Source organism: Perca fluviatilis, chromosome 15 (assembly GCF_010015445.1).
Source record: "Perca fluviatilis chromosome 15, GENO_Pfluv_1.0, whole genome shotgun sequence".
Lineage (NCBI taxonomy): Eukaryota > Metazoa > Chordata > Actinopteri > Perciformes > Percidae > Perca > Perca fluviatilis.
This window is the reverse complement of record NC_053126.1, coordinates 23,929,832-23,946,173: the sequence shown is the minus strand read 5'-3', so window position 1 is coordinate 23,946,173 and position 16,342 is coordinate 23,929,832. Positions and strand designations below refer to the sequence as shown.

Below are 16,342 nucleotides of genomic sequence, written 5' to 3'. Positions count from 1 at the left end.
TACTGCGCTGTTTCAACAATTCTGGGTGAAAAGCAACGTCTCTCAAGCTTTACTCCCTCCTTTGAAAGCGTTAATTGCTATTCATTACTCCCTATTGCTGAATGATAACAATGTTGGAGTTACAATTCTGAGTCATTAAATTAGAAGGAAGGGGAAGGGGATGAATAGGAGTGGGCAATGGGAAATTCTCATCCCTGCTGAGCCTTGACAGTGTGTTACCGTTTAAAGGGACTCATTGTCTTCTAGTAGTATCTAACCATGCAGTTAGTTCTGGTTTGATTTGCAGAGTTTTCTGCCTCCACCACAATGACGGGTAATGGAATTTAATTTGTGGTGCTCAACTTATTGAAAAAAAAAGACACGCCTACTGTAGCAATATGTCTTTTTTGGGAACAATGTGTTTCGTAGTCAGGAGTTCTCACGGGGACTATGCATTCGGTGGAAAGTTATTCCACTAACAACTGTTCACGTTGAGGCACCACAACTAAAATCTATTCACCTTCACTGACTCATAAATATCTGCATGGATAGGATCCTGTCTCCTAAAATGTACATTCATACTGTACATTACTGAATGGTTTGCCAAATAGGTTTTGAGGGGAAACATAATTGCTGCATGGATTATGTTCACCGGCAAGGTTTTATTTTTTCATTTTTTTTTTTAAGTTATTGAGTTATTGTACTGCACAGGATTGGTTAGGAGGTGGTTGAGGTAGATGGTGATGCTCACATCCTGCGCTAACTACGCCTTAGTTGCCAGAAGCGGATATACACATTAAATGTGTTGCAAGTGAACGTTATGCAGACGTATGCACATTTTGTCAATGTTAAATAGGGCTGGGTATCGTTCAAAAAAAATGTAGATATCGGTATCGGTACCGATACAAATACCGTGACTTCGATAACGGTTCCTGCGTGATACATTTCTCGATACCAATTTTATAAAATCCATTTTAACAAAAAGAAATTACAATATTATGGCCCAAATCCTCCTACATGAGCCCCTTTCTCTGTGTGTAAAGGTTTTCTGCCTGCCTCTACGACGTGTAACGTTAGACAGCCAATCACAAGCAATATTAGATCTTGGTAGAAGCATGCTTATTGGCTCACTGACGCTGATGAGATTTATTCCTTAGGTATTGAAATTTGGTATTGAATGACGAGGCATACTCGCTACTAAGGAGGCAATTCGGTCGGTGCCTCATGTTACTTAAACAGGTTTCCTCACGATGTTGGTAAAAAAAACTCATTCAGGAAACATTTATTTCAAAAAGATATTTTCTCTTGCAATTACATAGCATATAAACACACTTTTTAGGAGACAGTGTTGATGGCAAGATAACACTACAGGTTAAGTGAATTTATTTATTCGTTCATTTTTGCAATTTGGGTTAACGGACATTTAAAGGGATACGCCACCGTTTGTTGAAATAGGGCTTATCACGGTCTACCCTGGCTGTAGATAGGTGGGCCAACGCATTTTTTGTCTCAGTGCAAGTAATTAGGTTGTTTTTTTGTCTTTTGTTGGCTCACTTTTACTCACAACATGCTAACCGGCAACATAGGATTCCATTCACTACGCTAAGCTAACTAGCGGTGGCACTGCCGGTGTTGCACCGGACCACAACAATGCATGCACAAAAAATGCGTTGGCCCACCTATCTACAGCTAGGGGAGATTGTGATAAGCCCTATTTCAACAAACGGTGGCGAATCCCTTTAAGACTGAATATCATGAACCTGGGAAATGATGATGCCTCCCCCCCCCCATCCACTTAGCCAGCAGCTGCAGCAGTGGCGGACATAAACACATCCATGTGACGCTCCACCTCTCTCAAACGCACACAGAGCCATTCCTTCACCAACTGGCCACACTTGCATCTGTCTCTGCACAAACACACTCACAGCAACACACACTCAAGAGGCCAACGCGCAAGCCTGCGGAGGCTGTAATCTGTAATTTGTAAGTTCCATTTGTTTTTAACACACACCAAAGCAGTGGTCCTGTGGGACCTAATAAAACCTCATAAGCACACGGAGAGGAAGCCCGAGGCGCTGCTCTTTCCCACAGATCTCACCTTGATAGATGATTTTGGAAAAACACAGAGGCGTGCTGCACTAACAAAGTGCTGCGAGAAAAAAGCAACGCTATTTAGACCCTCCATATGAGGAGTGGATAAGTGAGGAGGGGGAGGAGGGGGAGGAGGAGGAGGGCTCTGATTGTGGGCCAAATTACATGAGCTTCTCTCCTTTCTTACAGATTACCCAAAGAGAAGCAGAGTAATCAGTACGATACCTGTTTGGTTGCCCGCGAGGAAACAAAGTCTGAGCTTTTGCAAATTTTTTTCCCTCTCTTGTTGTCCATGCAAGACAGAGCTGAGATTAACTAAAAAGGAAGGGCCCATTTTTCTGTTTTCAAGTCCATCCCGTAATCATTTGTTTCATAGTGTTAAAGGGAGTAGCGAGCGGAGATGTGCTGGGAATCGTGGCCATTACTTTATATTGCTTTAGGTCTCTAAAAACGAACGTGGCATAACTGGCAATTTCGGACCCCCAGCTCTGCAATATAGAAATAATAATAATAATAAAAAGGCTCATTTAATTTGGAGAATCAAAAACAATTATGAATCTGCCTGGGTGGAGGTCATCCCCTCTCTGCGGCACTTCTCTTGGTTTCATTTCAGAATACCTGTAGACTTTTTTCAAGGAGAACTTGAAATCAATTTCAAGCCCCATTTAATTTTATACGCCTGTACATGCTGACCCACACTGACCCACAACAGAATAGTTCAAATATTGATCTTCTTCAGCGGGTGACCCGGGTGCCTCTTAGTAGTCAAACACGCTGTATGGTTGCATCCTTTAAAAAAATTAAATGAGATCGAGGCAAAAGGAACTTCTCAGGGCTGTTTGGTAGGATAAATAATTCCCTCAAACTTGGTTTCCATGCAACAGGCCTGCTGCTCCGATGAAGACAGATAATGACCTTTTGAAAAACAAAATTTCAGTGTTTGCCTGGAGATCTATTTGTCAGCAGCAGCAGCAGCAGCAGCAGCAGCAGCAGCAGCGTGACTTCTGGCAGTGGAGGCAGGCTTGCAGGAGCACAAGGAGAAGCAGTAATAATGCTGCGCTGTTCACCACTGCCATTAAGCCGCTGGTGATAAAAAGGTGCAGTGCTTTTAATGGCTTGTGATAGCTCCTATTTTTTTTTTCGGCTTTCACTTGTACGGCCACTCTGTTAACTCAGCACACAGGGTAATACGTCTCATTTGAGAGGATCCCGCCGAGAGGAGAATGCTTGAAGGACAGTATGAGAGTGACACTACATTATAAACATACTAATCACAGCTGGCTAAGATACTGCAGTAAAGAAATAATTGGACTCAAGCTGGTCTGGCTGCTTAAGCATTTTAGCGTGCCATTTGCAGAAATAGAAAAACCTCAGGACAGATTATAAGGGGAAAAAAAAGGCTACAAGCGGTTTCTACTGGGAGGTTATCCCCCTTTCTTCATCCTCCTGTAACTGTATGCGTGTCTGTGTGTGTGTGTGTGTGTGTGTGTGTGTGTGTGTGTGTGTGTGTGTGTGTGTGTGTGTGTGTGTATATAAGCGTGTGTGATGTAGTGAGAGCTCCGGCACTGTAAAGACAGGGAGGTGTTGTGTCGTGTGTCTTGTCTTTTCCCCTCTTGCCAGTCCCTCTACTCGCTCACTGTCTCTGTTTGGCCTAAAGGAGCGCTCAAGCGAACCGAGTAGCAGAGATTTCAAAACCAAGCGGACATTCCTGCCGAATTAAACGGCCTGTGTGGGAAGTAAGGCCACTGCAATGCAGATTTGACATCAGCGAGTGTCAACCGCCCTCAGCAACCAGCGGCCTTTATCTGAACCTTTGCAGCTTTGGATATCCAGCCCTACTACCTTTGTGGCACTGACCAACAATGTGTCAAAGTTTTGTAATCTTGTTTATTCTTATCTTTAATCGGCAAGTTCAGGAGCTGAATCATAAAAGTTCTTATATGTTTTTAGTTTAGAAATGTATAGTTTGAGAACGTTGGCTTCTTTTGTTAAATCCAAAAGAGGCTTTACTAGAAAAAAACACAAGTAGCAGTAGTAGTGAAATGCAGGCATCAAAACACCCATACTAATCAAAAATGTCCTGATGATTCCCAGCCCTACAGATTAGCAGGTAATCTCCTGTGGTGTTATATGGTTTCCTTTTTGTGTGATGAGCAGCAGTAAATGTTTGATGACCCTGATGTTAATTAAAAGCTTCATTAGAAATGTGCCACCTACAAAAAAGAAAAAAAAGAAAAAGGTTGGTAATGTGAGGTGAGGACATCTGCAACTGCAGCTTTGTTTTCCACAAGTGGAGTGTATTAGCATTAGCAGCAGCACCACCGTGAATGCTAATTCACTGACACTATAGGTCCAAAATATAGACAGGAGCACTCCTTGCTAACGCTCAACATTAATGACCGCAGGATATTTAGCATTATTGGCAAAATGTAAATAGACTTTTATCGATGCACTGCACGGCACCATGTGTGCAAAAGCCCTGCAAGCATCCACCTACAGATGACAAGAATTCCTCACAGGCAGACAAATAAATATACATATGTAAGCTCAAATATGTACGCTCGCATTAAAAATACAGCCAGACCCCCGGTGAAAAACCTTTGTTGGTTAGTAATCTATTGCACTGTTTGTGCCATTCTTCTATACAGGGAACAAATTTAATTTTGTTCCATTTACAAAGGTCTAGTGGAGTAAGACGGTGGGTAGCCTTAAGAAAAAAAAAAACACACAAGTCAGCCTGAATGTGAAGTCTCTCTAAAGAACAAGGCAGCACTCGCTCACACACCAAATGAAATTTCAAAATAAACGACTGAGCTGTGATTTACAATTCTCCTCCGGGGCAGAAAGAAGTGAGAAAACATTTCAATCAGCCCCTCCGCCTTTGTTATGCCGCTATGAATCAGCTGTTTAAGGGACAAAACAGCTGAACGGCAGTGAGAGAAAGACTCTGAATGATTTCACACCAAAACATAGAACATATTGAGAGGTATATTCCAGAGCCCATGAAATTGGGTTTTACGTTTTTTTGTTGTTGATTTGTGCCTGGTTGAATCTGAGGAATTGTGCTTGCTTAAATTGACTGAAAAACAACAAAGCAGGCATTGCTCTGTGATATAATAGAAATATTTCAAATACGGCGTTTACCTAGAACAGCACAACAGAGGGAAATCAGATTGCTTGTGAAAGCGGATGTAACAAATGCCTAAATCTTAAGATCTGGGTTGGAATCAAAGTGGATGAAGTTCAAGGCCAGTGGTTTTCTATAGTTTTCTTCTTACAATTATCCAAAAAACAACAACAACCAGCAATACTGTCTGACGTGTCTGTTGCACTCAGCCCCAAGCCCATTGGTTCCCTATAAAGATGTAAATCTTCTCACAAATAAATTTTTTAATTTTCCATAAAACAGCTGGTGACATTTGCTGTTACTCAAACAGGAGGAAATAGTGCATTTGTTGGGGACTATTTTCTGCTGCGGATAAATCCACATTTGGTGCTCTAGTGAGTATTTATGGAAGAAGGACAGAGTATGTGGGATTGAGTCAAAATAAACTACAGTGTGCGTGTTCATGGTAATGAAGTGTGGCTTATTGATGTCTTTTTAACAACAATGGAGCTCTATGGCACAGAGGAAGAAGATAGATAAGGCTGTGATGCAGGCACAACACTTGTAAGTAGATACATTCACTGTTGGTTTTGGTCTTCTCAGTTTTTGATGACAATGGGATAGGATGGCAATAATAAAATATAGAACATCACCAGCTGTATTCTTTATAGATGGTGGTATGGTATAGTATGGACACTAAGAGTCTAATATATAATGAAACAGAACCAACTATTGGCTGTTAACCCTTTTCCTGAGAGGTTAGGAGGAAGACGTCATGGCGGGGGTGGCGGTCTCTCTCGGTCCAATTTGAAGCCCAACGAGGCTGCGGCTCATTTCTCAAACTCATCTCCAATGCACCGCCACTGGCCTGACGAGAGCCCATGTAGGGACAAAAACCTATTAAACCTCCCCAGTCACAGACACCATCTCCATTTACAGCTGTCAATAGTACAGCTTGGCCTACAATAATTATCCCCCAGGAAGCAGCCGTCTCTGTGCGGTTCGCATTAGTCCGTCCCCCCGAGACCGCCAACCTGAATCCTTCGATATCTAAAGTCCCCGTGAATGGCAGCGCTTTGGGAGGCAGGATCAAGGCCTGAACCGTGGGGGAAGTGTGTCACGAGTATTCCCAGTCCTCTCCTCTCTGCATCCCTCAGCTTTAACCAGATGTATATGTGTGTGTGTGTGTGTGTGTGTGTGTGTGTGTGTGTGTATGTGTGTGTGTATATATAAGGAGGGAGGGAGGGAAATGCTTCCAGTATAGTCGTAGAAAAGAGATCAGCATGAGTAGGAAGGGGAGAAGGAGGAGGAGGAGGAGGAGGAGGCCGCTGAAACCAGAGAGCCCGGGCAATTCCTTTCAGGATCCACCGACACAGAAAGGATCGCATCTCCTCGGTGACCTAACCATTTAGAACGATACCGAAGCCGTGTACAGTTAAGGGGGAAATTCAAAACAGGCCGACCAAAGAAGCCACAAAAAAGAAATCAATAGATGCAACAATAACAATAGACATCAGCGCAGCGGAATGCCATGATAGAAAATCCAATTACAAATCAAAGGAAGGCAATTTTAGAAAAAAGGGAGATCTCGAGATAAGTCCGAGGCAAAGACAGAGAGAGAGAGATGTGACATGAAGACGATAACAACTGCTGCGTTTTCCTCTTTAGACATAAGTAACACCCTGCTTCCCACCCAACAGCACCGTCTTAGATAATAGAGTTACATTTACGAGCATTGCCATATGCCCACCCAGTGCCTGGTAAATAGAAAATCCATGAGATGCCATGTTTTTATGGCTCTGAAGACAGCTACTAACTACCATGAGCAAACCTGAGCTACCCCTTCAGCTTTGGCTTGTGCCATAAATATATTTATACTTAAATACGGGCCTACAGCGGTGAGCATTGCATCCCGTAAAAGCCACCCCACACTGTAATTCATAACTCCCTCAAGATCCAGCGCAATAACTCATGAAATGAGCCACTACAATACAAATTGACGCTAGGAGAAAAGTGACATCATCCTGCGGAAGGATGAAGCCGGCACCCCATGTGGTAGAGAAACTCTCCCCGTGTCGAGAAGAGGGACGGCCCTTCAGCGGTGTGGTGTGATACCGCCACTTTTTTTTTTGTAATCAGAAGCCCACAGTTCTCCCACCACACCGCAGGGAGTCTCTCCTTGTGTTAATGAAAACAAACATTTAGCCGGGATTTATATGCGCCGCAGCAGACTACAAAGAGCATCAAAGCAAACTGCCTGGGAACACACACCCAAACACTGCTGCACACAAATAAAGGCAAGGTATGCTCCACTAATCTTTTATGTAATAAACTCCTGTCTTCCTGTGATATCATGCGGCGCCATGTTCACACATAATAAGCAAAGCTGTTCGCAACCCAACTTAATACAGTGTCTTATTTGAAATGCAAACAAATTGTGAGGCAGAGGCTATCACCTCAATCTATTCCCCCTTCTGTTCTCTGGCTGTCATCTCACGCGAGCCGGCGCTGTAGCCCTGCACTGTGGCGAGGGGAGGAAGAAGCAGGAGAGTGGTGGGGGTGGCGGCGGTGGGGGTGGGGAGGAGGAAGGATGCGTGATGTGGGAGGAAAGGGATGGTGGGGAAGACGCTGGCCACAGTGTGATTCAGAGGGTTGTTTCCCCTCACAGCGCTGCAGGGCGAGGATTTACCGCAAAGGGGGAAAAAAAAGAAGAAAAGAACAAAAGCTGCTGATACATTAAAGGGATTTGAAACAAAAAGGGATGTTTCGTGAAAATAGCACACAGGAAGTTTCAATTTCAGCTCTGTCTTGGACTTTAAAAAGGAACCTACTAAGGCCACACACACACAAACACACACACACACACACACACACACACACACACACACACACACACCTAAACTCAGTTTGCTAACATTTTTACTAGGTGAAGAAGAGCTCAGGACATTGACATTTAAGATATGGAATATAGTTGTCTCTAAAAATATTATGAATATGAAGTTGAAGGTACTTAAAAATAATCTATTTTAATTATTAATTTGAAAATTGTCATGATTGTTTCAACCTGAGGTGACAGATTATCCTCCTTTTTAATCACCCTCACCCACAACAAGCCAAAAACTATAATGTACATTTATTTATTTTTTTATTATTATTTTAGTATGACAATTACAGTTTTTTAGTGTGTGTTTTGGTGGCACGTGGTTGTCCACATAGCTCGCCCCCCCCACCCCCCATCCCCGGCTGGCCGGCGGGGTGTGCCCGCTCTGGACAGATGGGTGGAAGGGGGTGAGGGCCATTACCATGATGGTGGGGGAGAAAGGGGAGGAGGAAGGTTCAAAATGAGAATGTTTCCATCGCGAGCAGCCTCACCGTTATTTCCCCTTCACTGCAGTAACACACACTGTTTATTGCAACACATGCAGCCGGTAGTAAAAAGTAAATTGGACGCTCGCCCCCCCCCCCTCCCCCCATCCCATCACTATCAGCACTCCCGTCCCCAACTCGCTGAATTAAAACGTGTGAATAATTCAGCAGATAGACAGGCACACAGGCTCTTAAGAGTCACCTTGTTGTTGATTTTTTCACCTCCCTTCAGAAAATTGCAGTCTTCCGGTTTTACAAAACAAGGGGATCAGTGATGGAATCAATTTCCAAAGGAGGAGGACAAAAAAGAAGAAGAAGGGGGAAATCAATGTTAATTTGCAGAGATGTATAATTATTCAAAGTGTTGTCACTTGGTGGTGATCACCATTAGAAAAATGAAGGGGTGTGGGAGAGACTGAAGTGTTCTCTGTGGCCTTTTTCATAAATTGAGCCATTTTGAAAAAGAAAAAAAAAAAAAGTTTTGTGATTTTACAAGTCAACATGTAGTGTGCATTTTAAGCAAATCTATGGATGTTCTTTGATCTGTAACAGCGTGATTTTACCATGTAAAACAACCTTTAAACCAAAGGGATGTTTTGACAATGATAAGCCAAAAGCTGTGGTAAGTAGAGATGACACAAACAGGAAAAATAAATATAATAACGTTTTCTATACGTTTTCACATCATAAAACTAAAATGCATATTTCTTTATATTTAAATGAATGCCGGAGGCCTCACAGCTCTAACTTCCAGATTTTAGGGGTTGAAACTGAAACAGGTTATTTATGTTTAAATCAGCTGAAATCAGTTTTCTGCTATTTTGATCAGAGCTAGGGTTTAGATAAGGTGACACATTAAAAATGTAGGAGCCGCACAGATACACAATGTAGATCAATTAGGTTGTTTCTGCGTTATTCTTAGCAGACAGATAGAGAAAAAGTTGACATCCTTATGCATTGAAAAAGTCAAGAAGTAGAAGCAATTTCTTATACTTTAAAAAACTGCTAAATAGCCTCATCTCTGTAGCAGAGATGTGATGGGAAGAATGAGCACAACAAACACAACAAAACATTGAGTCATGAAGCGACTGATGTATACAAACACTGCGTGGCCCCGCGTCACACTAACCGCTAATTCACTGCTTTATTTCACTCAAAAAGGGGAGGGAGGGAGAGAGAAGAGGAAGACAAGAGGAAATGAAGAACAGGATGGTCGAGAGGATAAAATTAAAGAGGTGACCCCCTCCCCCCCTTCACCTCCTGTCTCCATTTTCCCCACAAAGGCAGGGTGAGGGTCAAGGGTTAGTGGGGTGAAAGTACTCAGGGCAACAACACAAAGCGAGCGCGATGCTATCACGTGCCGCGGAGGAGCGCACGGAGGAATGAAAGGCACGGATGGAGAGCGAGGGAGAGAGGAGAGAGAGAGAAAGAGAGAGAGACAGGGGGAGAGTGCGAGGGCGACAAAAACGAGCTTTCGTTCAGTCAGTCTTACCTCGTGCAGGTAGAGGAAGGCAGGGGGACACTGGAGCGAGTGTGGTAGCATCCCGGAGCCGGAGAGCAGCAGGCAGCCGGAGTTGGCCATGGAGCTCAGCGTGGGGTGACGGGACGCTTTGCGCATTTAGCAGGGAGATCCTCTTCGCTCTACTCTTTCTTCCTCTCTCTCTCTCTCTCTCTCTCTCTTTCTCTCTCTCTCTCTCTCTCTCTCTCTCTCTCTCTCTCGCTCTGGCTCGCTTGCTCACACTCACTGTGCTTTTTCGGATCACTTCCTTTCTCCTGCCTCCTCTTGCCTTTTAAATTTCCCCTTTTCGCTGGCTTTTGTGTCTCTATTGAAGATGTAGCAGGGAGGCGAGCGGTGCGCAGACAATGTGCATGTTCAACCTTTATCACTATTGCACTCTCTCTCTCTCTCTCTCTCTCTCTCTCTCTCTCTCTCTCTCTCTCTCTCTCTCTCTGTGGGTCTCTCTCCCCCCCTCTCAGTCTGTCTCTCTCTCTCTCACTATCCCTGGCGCGACTCTGTTTACTTTGAGCGTGATAAAAGCCAACAGAAGCATTCAGACAGAGAAGGGGAGGTTCTGTGCAAGCCAAGGAGGAGGGATTGTAGAGCCGACGAGGGGGGGGGGGAGTTGGGTAGGTTAGGGTGGGGTTATAAAAGTGGTGGTGTTGGTAGCAATGTGGGAGAGGGGGGGTACTGATGAAGTCCCCAATGGATTCATACATCAAACGGGGCTGGCAGAATAACAGAGGGGATGTGAATGACATTAGAACAGCTGATCCTGGGCATTAGCCCCTCACGGGACACCGCATGCTGCCTTTTAATTGCGGCCCCCCCACACCGCAAACACATATATAAACACACACACACACCCCCTTGGTGGCCAGCACCACCTCCCTCTTCTCCCCCGCCTCTCAAGGACACGTACTGTACAGCACGTATAGCAGCCATATCTGTGAATCCGGGGGAAAATGCATTAAAACAAAAGATCTTGTTATTAGGGCCAATAGTGACATCCTTCTTCATGTGCCCATGCCTCTACTGGGCTGGTAATATGCATCCAGCCGAGCATGTACCGTAGCGCGCGCTAAACAGTGCGGGCAAAACAACTCAGGGCTTCCTTTTAATGTATCTTTTTGATTCATTCTGTTTGATACCGCTTTAAAAGAAGCGGACAAAGAGAATGCACAAGATGGATTCGTTACATCATAGGCGCCAGTTGGGGTATGGAGACTCCATTACCTTAAAGATGTAGAAAAAAATGCAAGAAATCTGTCTTCAGTCTTATCCAACACAACCCTTGCTTCAAAACCTTGACGTCTCAGCAGAGATTGGTGGAACACGAGCCATCGCCAGGGTACGACAAGGTGTGCTTACTCTCGATCTTACAATTTTTCTTAATACAATCAGGTCAAGTCAAGACAATTTATATTTATAAAGCCCTAAGTCACGCATTTGCCTCTAAGTGCTTTACAATCTCTACAATGCCCTCAGTTCTTAGATCCTCGAGCATGACGCTATCACATGCCACCAAGGAGCGCCCGGGGGAATTGTAGGCATGGGTGGAGAGTGATCGAGGACGCGCCAGTCAAAAGATCCAACTGGGTCCTTACAAGATGATTTCTATCTTTTGGGCGGCCTATGTTTTTTTCAGCGATTCAAAAAGGTCTAGTGTTGTGCTGGTTGATGGCCGTTTCCCCCGGTTGCGAAAAACAACTAAGACAATCAAAGCTCTTTAGGCGGGATTAAGAAGGGGGATGTTATCTTCCTGAGCCAGAGCCAGGATAATGGCAACAGAAAAATTGCCTGAAAAAAGGCGACAAGCATGGATGAGATTAACGCAGCTGTACAGGTTGTTGGAAATCAACTTAAGGCTTGAATGTGCTTCTGCTGGCTGGATGTAAGCAAATGGGGACGATTTCTTTTTTTTTCTTTCATACTATGTATTTGAGCATAAAGTTTACATGCTTTTTTGTTTTCAAACCTGCCTTTTGACATGAGTTGGGTTAACCAATCAGCTTGCGAGAAGCTTAGGTCTGCACTACGTGTTGTTGAGGTCTTCTCTTCTGTGACCCAACACCCTTCTCTGCAAAGATCTGCAACTTGTATGTGCATCTTCAGTAGGGCTGGGTATCGGGTAGCAACCAAAATAAAAAAATCTGAACTTCTCCAGTCAAAGAACACCTGCATTCGATCCTTTTTGTACCCAGATCTAAAATTAAAATACTAATTGTATGGTTTTGCTCACAGACAATCCCAGCAAGCGTTCTTCGAATTAATTCGACATGTGAGCAGCTGTGTGGTGAAGTTGAACACTTTAAAAATGTATTCCTGTAAAAATCATTTGGATGGGGAGGAGTGGTGGTGGCATTTTACTCAACTGAATGCTTCCATTCACATCATGGGGTATCGAATAAAGTAAAAAAAAAAAAAAAAAAAAAGTATCAAAAGAAGTACTCTATTGGTATTGGGTTAAGGGTTTAAGGGTATTGGTACTGGTATTGAAATGTTTTAAACGATACCCGTATCTGCTCCTACCAAGCGCTACCACAGCTCCTGCCTCCACTGAAAATGACGTAGATGGGACGTATACGCATACTGTAGGGGTTACTGAAACATTTTCCTGTCTTTTTGCAAGTACATTACCTGAAGTCACCTTGTACGTTTGGTGATTTGGCCACACTGAGAGAGAGTAATAATAGGGTCCTGCTGTGGGAGACACAACACGACCCAAGATGAGAATTAACTCGCTCTGGGACGCTCCCTCTGCAGATTAAACAGAATTCCAAGCAGGCGGCAGGGGGACGACTGACCCGTAATTACACATTCATACTTGTATTTCACGAACTCAACTGAAAGAAACTGACTACCAAAAGATCAGTATCTCTTACTGCCAGTACGCAGTCTCATTCCTGGATAATTGGCCTGATTGTTTGATGCAAAGATCAGTCGTCACGGATATGTGACGTGGTTTATGCTGAACTGTTTGGCATTGCCTGCTAAAGATGGGAATCCATCTCCTGTCTCTTCTCTTACGTGTTTTTCTGTCTCGCTCTTTTTCCTCTCTTTTTTTCGGTCTGTCGATCTGTCTGTCTGTCTCACCCAGTTAATAATTCAAATGAGCACTGCCAGATCACTCCCTTCAAAGGCAGTTGCTGGAATGTTCTCAACGGTGCCTTTTCTTTTTGTCATGTGAAATCAAAGCCCTCAAACGCGGTAGAGATATCCTCAGTTAACTCCCCACGCGGCTGTTCTGCCAATTAAAGGAAGATCAACAATGGCTGCGAACGGCTCAGAGTTGATCACCAAAAGGAGAGAAAAAAAAAAAAAAAGTGATCTTAATCATTATCATCCTCATCATTTTAGTCACTGCCGCCCTTTGTCTTCCTCGCGGCGCAATCACCACATCGCTGTGGCAGCCCCGCAATAATCAGCACAATCATTATTACCACAATCACCATCATCATCACTGGCACTGTCAACTCTGCCATGTCTGTCTTCTGAGCCTGCGCTGCTGGCCTGCTATAGAACAGGATTTACCCTCCCAGGATTTAGCGAGTCTGCATGTTTGTGTGGATTTGTGCAGGTGTGTACACGTTTGTATTGAGTCCCAACTCTGAGTTTCAGCTGATTTGGAGCATTACAAGATTTTAAATCCGGTTTTAATCTCCCCTCAAAAGCATCCACCCAACATCCGTCTTTGGATGTGAGACACAGCATCGGCGTGACAGAAGATATAGAGTGGTTTGTCTTTGGAGCCAGTGTTATTTTAATGTGCTCCTTAAAAAAAAAACTAGGTTGAAAGCAGCAGTTATAGCAGTAAAAAGCCATCACACGCACTGGGAGCTCAGTCAGCAATTATCAAAGGCAATACAAGCGGAGACTAATGGGGCCCAAACGATTGGCGGCGCATTCCTGTTCACCACTGTTTATCGTATGACCACTGATCAATACGGCCCACTCGCACTAATCTTCATAAGAGATGACTGTTTATTTCCCTCAACTCCCATCACTCTGACAGTGGAGGAAAAAGTACCCAGATCTTTTACTTTAGTAAGAGTAGCAACGACACAGTGTAAAATAACCCATTAAAGCAATACGCATTGCATTCAAAAAAAAATGTTATGTGAATGTGCAAAATGTAGTAAAAGTGTCAAAAGTGAAATACAAATGATGTACTGTAGAGCAGAGTGTAATCAGGATTGTAATGCTGTAGCTGACCGAGGTGGAGCAAATTTTAAATACAAATACCATATAAATACCACATTTTATAAAATGATCATATTTCGTTTTGTAAAATCTGAAACTGCAGAGTGACCGACCTTTGGGTCACTTACGTTTCTCACAGCTTGCCTCAATCATTAACACTTTATCATCAGCTGAATGTTACCGTTTGTCTGTTATCATTTATTTTGGAACTTTTTGTCATATTTATCAGGCCTTTTATTTATTTTAAATGTAATCTGTAAAAGGTTTAATTAAATAAAATTCTGTGCATTTTACTTTCCAAAGCCTGTTTCAAAAGCCTTCTCCACGTTGCCAGGAACAGGGTTCTGGTGGGAAAATGTGGACTCTACTATTTTCTGTTGAATTCATTTATTTCCCATAAGTATAGAAATGTGTGTTCGCTTTTTATTATTATAATGTAAAGTACCCCAGGGTCACTTAACTCTCCAAATTCCCTAAAATATCCTGAGAACATAACCTCGGTGTCCTCACCTGTAGTTACTGCCCTGGTTTCAATTAATTAGTAACTGTCAGAGCTGTCGGATAAATGCTGTGGAGTAAAAAAAAAAAAAAATTCCACTATTCCACTACGAAATGTAGTGGAATAGAAGTAGAAAGTAGCAGAAATTGAAAATACTCAAGTAAAGCCAAGTACCTTGAGATGATCATGCAATATTATGCACAGAACCAAACTTTGTATGAAAGTAAATATGGAACTCCCAGATATATATTAGTCAAAGTGTGGAGTATAATTAGTCCATCTCAGCCACTGATGTTATCAGTCGAGTTGTAGAAAAGATTGCAGAGTCTGAAGGGAAGCTACGGCCTACCCCACTGGACACACAGCCAAGACCTCTGGAGACGCACGAGAAAACAGCGGTGGTGTTGGTGCTGGTGGATCTAGTTGAAAAAGCGCGAGGCCTTTGGAGGGGCACCTTTGAAGTGTCCCTCTGACAGGCTTCCTCATTATCTGGCATCTCCAGAGTGCCAGCCAACCCTGCTGTAGAAGAGGGGGCACGAGGACGCCTCGATCAGCCGGCCCCGGGGGTACTCAGAGAGGGGAGGGTTGTGCACTCGCTAAAGGTCCGCTGATTATATCTCAGGCCCAGAGCTTCAGAGATCCCAACTAATTAAAGGTTGTGTCATATCTGTTAGAGATAACAAACCTATGTAGTTCCATCTTTTTTCTTTTTTTTTTTTTTTTTAAATCAGGGAGTCCATTTTACAGACTTCCCTCCTCCCCGCTGCTATCTGCGCTCTCCGGCATCATGTCAGGTTGCGTGCTCTGTCTTTATTCAAGGCTGAACAGCTTTCAGCACCTAGAGGAAAGGGTTACTGTTTAACCTGACCTCACCCATCTCAGCGTGTCAACAGTGTGTGTACGTGTGTGTGTGTGTGTGTGTGTGTGTGTGTGTGTGTGTGTGGAGGCATCAGGGATCCTTTGTCTGGAGGCATAATTAAAGCTCTCGTTCATTATTTCTTCACTTTGAGCGCAGATCTGAGTAATTAGGAGGCAGTGCCACAGGGAGAGGTGGAGCTTTCATGGAAGCACACACAATCACACATGCCTGCACTCATAAAAACAGAAGAAAGTGTGCCTCTACGCACGCACGCACAAGAAAAGCACTTGTTCCATCTCAGCACCAAATGAGCCACATTCATTTCCCACCTATCTTTGGATGCCAATATCTGGCTCCGAGTGAAGTATGCTTTTTCTTCCCTCAAAGCTGTCATGTACTAATGCATTGATTAAAAAATGTTGACGAAATGGACAGTTAAAGGAGGAACTGCAAGACTGATCTGTGATCCATGCCTCCACTGGACGCTGGGATAGGATGTGAGGGCCCTGGATTTCGCTGCGTCTGGTGCTGAGGCACTTGCTTCTCTAATGGATTTTGAAACAGAGCTTGGCTTTTATATGGTGTCATTCATCCTCATATGTTTTCGCCTGCCGCGTCTCACAATCACTGCTTCTTTATGGCAAACTAATGCACCGGGTGCTAAGATCAGCAGGTTGGCTCTGGCCATCGCTCATGGAGCTCCGGCCAGATTTCGAAAAGCTTCCACCGGAGGAGGCAGAG

At 43.7% G+C, this 16,342-nt stretch overlaps 1 protein-coding gene across 11 annotated transcripts in view; it reads right to left on the bottom strand.

Moving 5' to 3' along the window:
• The window catches only part of LOC120575247 (RNA binding protein fox-1 homolog 3-like), a 433,652-nt gene that overhangs the window by 78,901 nt on the left and 338,409 nt on the right, over positions 1-16,342 (bottom strand). For 2 of the 11 annotated variants that reach the window (XM_039825953.1, XM_039825957.1), the window contains exon 1: positions 10,035-10,469. The exons of the other annotated variants lie outside the window; for them this stretch is intronic. In XM_039825953.1, coding sequence (XP_039681887.1) covers positions 10,035-10,160 — 126 coding nt within the window. In that variant the 5' untranslated portion in view covers positions 10,161-10,469. Of the gene's footprint in view, positions 1-10,034; positions 10,470-16,342 lie in introns of those variants that run through there. 11 annotated transcript variants of the gene reach the window in all.